This window comes from Etheostoma cragini, chromosome 18 (assembly GCF_013103735.1).
Source record: "Etheostoma cragini isolate CJK2018 chromosome 18, CSU_Ecrag_1.0, whole genome shotgun sequence".
NCBI lineage: Eukaryota > Metazoa > Chordata > Actinopteri > Perciformes > Percidae > Etheostoma > Etheostoma cragini.
The window spans coordinates 2,323,533-2,327,967 of record NC_048424.1 but is presented as its reverse complement, the minus strand read 5'-3'; the positions used below and the strand labels follow the sequence as shown (position 1 = coordinate 2,327,967).

Below are 4,435 nucleotides of genomic sequence, written 5' to 3'. Positions count from 1 at the left end.
TTTAATATAGACCTTAGTGGTCCCCTAATACTGTATCTGAAGTCTCTTTAATATAGACCTTAGTGGTCCCCTAATACTTACCTAATGCAGAATAACAGCCACTAGAGCCAGTCCCACAATGAGCTTTTCTTAGTATGTGCCATTTCTGAGTCTGTAGCTTTTGAGGAGGAGAGGAGGGGGGGGGAGGAGGGGGGCAAGGTGGAGGCTGGGGGGTCCGGCCTTGACCAACTGCCACTTTGCTTGTTTCTAGTCACTAGGGGACCACAGGCAGGGTGGAGGATTGCATATTAATGTTTCAAAATGTGAAAGTTTTATGCCATGGGACCTTTTAATAAGTAACTGAACTCCCAAAAATGGGTGATTCCCACTTTTGTACAGATAGATTTTCACCAAAGAATTTTGTTATTGAAGAAGAAATACCACAAAATGAAAAATATAAGAAAGAAATGTACAACAACTTGTACTTCATTTTATAAAAAAAACAGATTTTAAAGCACAGAACCAGTCAGAGCAGAATCCATAAAATCCATATGACTTCTCCATCCATCCATCCATCCATCCATCACTTCTCTGTCAGTGTCTCTAACTTTCCGTCTGTCTCTCAGGAGCTGCTGATGAACGACCAGGTGAAGGAGTTTGCGGCCAACGTCTACGAGACCTTCAGCACGCCACAGGAGCTGCAGAAATAATCAGCCAAACAGGAAGAGGAGGAGGAGGAGGAGGAGGAAGAAAAGAGGGATGTGCCCAGCAATGATATATCAGCCCTTGACTGTTCATCCCTCCTTCCTTTCTGTGGGACATGTTTCTCCTCCAAATCCTGCTGACGTTGACTCTGTGACGGCGGTGATTCACGGCAGAAGTGTCCACGTCAAAGCAGCGTCTGTGTCCCCCCCCGTGACCACGGCCCTTCTGGATCATTGACCTGTCGGAGGGACGAGACTCTCGCACCGGGTTTGGAGTCACAGCAGAGCCTGTGCCTAACGCTAGGACCACTGCATCCTGGGAAGTGGAGTCTTATTTAACCTGGTCATATGGTTTGATTAACCCTGAAGAGGTGGGAAACAGTAAGGAACAAACACACAGAGGCGGTCAGAAAGCGTGGAGAAGGATCACTCACGATGTTGGTAGTACTGATTTTAAGGTAATTTTCCCCCTTTTCCATCAGCAGCGGTGAGTGTTTTAAGTCTGTTTACATTCCAGCTGTTCCTCTGCACCCAGGGTTTCCCTTTCTCTTCTTTTTTTTCTCACAAATTAATCCAGGTGGTATGTGTTGGACTGATGTGGGCTGATGCGTTTGTTTACATGCACACCAATATTATACTATTATTCCCAATTTAACACCGGTCATATGAACAGCATTTTCCGGTTGGATATTCCGAATAAGGCCTTTTTCCGAATGTTGAACTTTCCTATTAAGACGTGGGATATTCTGGTATTATTCAGGTTTTAGAAGGACCCTTTGGAAACGTTTACAGCGTCACAATCTGGAGTTTACGGCCTCTTGCCTCTTTACGGCTCATGGTCTGCTCATGTGCGTTGCTATGGTTTCTGTACATGAACCAACCAGCCAACAGTTGGCAAGGCTGCAGACCGAACAAGGAGGAGAGACACAGCTACTTTTAAACCTTATCAAAGACGTGGATATCAACAGGTGTGTGGGTAGACACACACATCGCTGAGGCGACCATTTCAAGAAGCTGGTTGAAGGAATGAAAGAGGGACGCTGTGTTCACACGGTCCAACAAGTCCTCCACCGCGGCTACATGTAAACAGGAATGGTAGCAGACTATTCGCTTTCATTAGCCATGGAAACAGCTAAGTCCGAATGTTGTCTTTTTTTGGACTAAGGGAAAAAAACAGAATATTACGTGCATGTTAACATAGTCAGTGATTTTATTTTGTCTGCTAATTAGTGTTTTTTTTTTAATTTGAAAGCAAAAGTGATTAGATTTTTTCATTTCCTTCTCTTTGAAATGTCATATTAGCACAACCAGTGGTATTAATTATTCTAAATTAAATGTGTAATCAAACCAGCAACTTATCAGAGGTGGTCAACATCTAAGTTTAAAAAAGAAAAAAGCCATTTTTAAACTAACTCATCAGTCCAACAGAAGTTATGTGTAGTTTCTGTTTTTCCATCCAAAAGACAACCACACAGCAGTTCACCTTATTTGGTGCCGTCAAAAACATAAGGCAAGCGGACTGGAAAATGTTCCGTTTTCAGTTTTTATGTCAGTGTTTAGGAGCACGTAGAGTTTAAATCCTATTTGTCCGATGCAGTACCCTTTTTCACCCAGAAGGTGTCGCTGTATGTCAGCTGGAGTGAGAATCCCTCTGCCTTGCCCTCTTCTGTCTTTAAATGAAGGGCTTCAGTCCCAAAAAAGTTTCTCCTGTTTTTAAGGTAAATTAAACTTCCTCTTTGTGATTTTTTTCCCCGTATTTAACAACAACAAAAAATATCACAATGGAAGATAATATGGTTTTGGAATGAACTCCTTCAATATTTAACGATGCCCCCCCCCTTTCTCTGTTTCTGACACTTCTCTTTGGACTTAATTTGTACGTGACTTCTTGCAAAATTTAAATGATTTTACAGTCGTGTTTGTGGAAATTACAAGACAAGTTATTTAAAGCCGACCCGGGTTCTCAGTGCTCCCGTCGACCCCAAGTGCTGCATGTTTCCACACATCTGATCAGTCACTCAAATCAGCTGTGTCATGCTGAACAAGAGCGCCTTGTCACACCTGAGTCTAATCTTAATCATGCATGGGTCTGAGTAGGGAGAGGAGGAAATACACTACAAACACAAACATTTTTAGCTTTTTACATTCATCGCAGATTCATTGCAAAATAACTCTTTAGCATCACTTTATTAGTCCTGTTTTCTTTGATCAGTACCATGCATACTGTGGGGAGATGATTCCTCTTACTGACAGCTGATTCATCTACCAATCACATGACAGACTGACTGATACTGTTTCTACATGTGTCGTTCAGGTCTAGTTCCCAGGTTAGGTATGCCTCTTGATATAATGTTGCATTGTGAGTTGTTGATAAGGGCTGTCTTTGAAAGTTCAAATTTTAAAAAGAATAAAGGGAGATTGACAGTTTGGAGATATCAATGTCAAAAGTAAAGAAAACTGGTTATGCCTGGGACATTTGTGGGAGTGTTGAACATCCTAAACTGTGGGGAGTTTCAGCATATTGATCATGGAAAACAATCTTTACATTATACATTTGACTTAGGGAAAAACAATGGTGAGACCATCAAATAGTTTTAAAAAGTCTCCCTAATGTGTCCTATTAAGACGACATGGAGCTGGGGAACATAGGACCCTGGTTGTATAAGTCCACTGACAAATGAATAAAGCTAATTAAAAGTTATAAAATGCACCCTGAGGTGGCTGATGGTGGGATTTTGTGGAGCCAATAGTGATTGTTCTGTCAGGGCCGGTGTGCACGATGACCCGTCAGATTTCTGTTAGTTTCCCTCTCAGGAGATTAGAAACCGTTTCTTCTAACTGATTCCCGGGTCACGTTATAAACAGTCGGGTGACAATGTAGATCTCGGGATGTGATTGATGATGTTATGCCTTTTGAAGCATACTATCCTGAATGACCGCTAAAATGTATGTTTGTAGCAATTTAATGAAGATTTAATTAAAGTCAAATGATTTAATATACATGTTGTGTTTCTTTCCTCTGTGTTTCGGGGTTTTTAAAAATGTTAATGCTATAAATATTTTGTTGAATACGTGAAAAGGGATAGCGATTTGATTTCACCCTGCAGCTCGGTCTGGACACCTGCATGTTTAATTATCCGGCTTAAGTTTAGTTTTGCGGGAACCAATCACAAACTGGCTTATCTACCTGGCGGGTTATTGGCCGGTTTAACACGATGACCAAGCAGCTTCTTGGTTTACGTTCATCACAGCAGCGGCCAACGAACGGCACCAAAGTGCAGCAAACCCGTTGATGCCGGCGTCGCTTCTACATCCCCCGGATCGTTGGTCTGATTGGTCGAAGGACCATCCGATTGCGTACAGAGTCATGTGAACTATGCCCGTTGGTCACGCCTCTTGTGCAGAGAAAACACAGAGCAGACTCCCCAGACCAACGCTCAATCTCAAATCTACCGCGCTCGGCTTGGTCTGGTGTTAGCCAGACTATGAAAAGGTTAACTTGGTCAAAGGGTTAACTTGGATTCTTCAACCCAATTAATCGACAGGTACCAGACTTTATTGCATCAACAGGGAGCGCCGTACACTCATCATAAGATAAGCCCTGCATTGGAAAATGCTGGTCTTGGAAACTGCTGAGCGCCGACTCATAACCTCATAACACAGGGGAGGATCACTGGGTAATGAATTTAGGAAAAACATTTTTCCAAAATGGAACCATGGCATTTCATAATCAAAGTGGGCGTGGGTTTCCA

General features: G+C 42.5%; 1 protein-coding gene across 1 annotated transcript in view; it reads left to right on the top strand.

Moving 5' to 3' along the window:
* The window catches only part of pex3 (peroxisomal biogenesis factor 3), a 9,141-nt gene extending 5,894 nt beyond the window's left edge, over nucleotides 1–3,247 (top strand). The window contains exons 10-11 of the mRNA XM_034900767.1: nucleotides 606–1,659; nucleotides 1,695–3,247. Of these exons, the coding sequence (XP_034756658.1) occupies nucleotides 606–689 (84 nt within the window). The 3' untranslated portion in view covers nucleotides 690–1,659; nucleotides 1,695–3,247. The remainder of the gene's footprint in view (nucleotides 1–605; nucleotides 1,660–1,694) is intronic.
* Nucleotides 3,248–4,435: the final 1,188 nt, after the last annotated feature.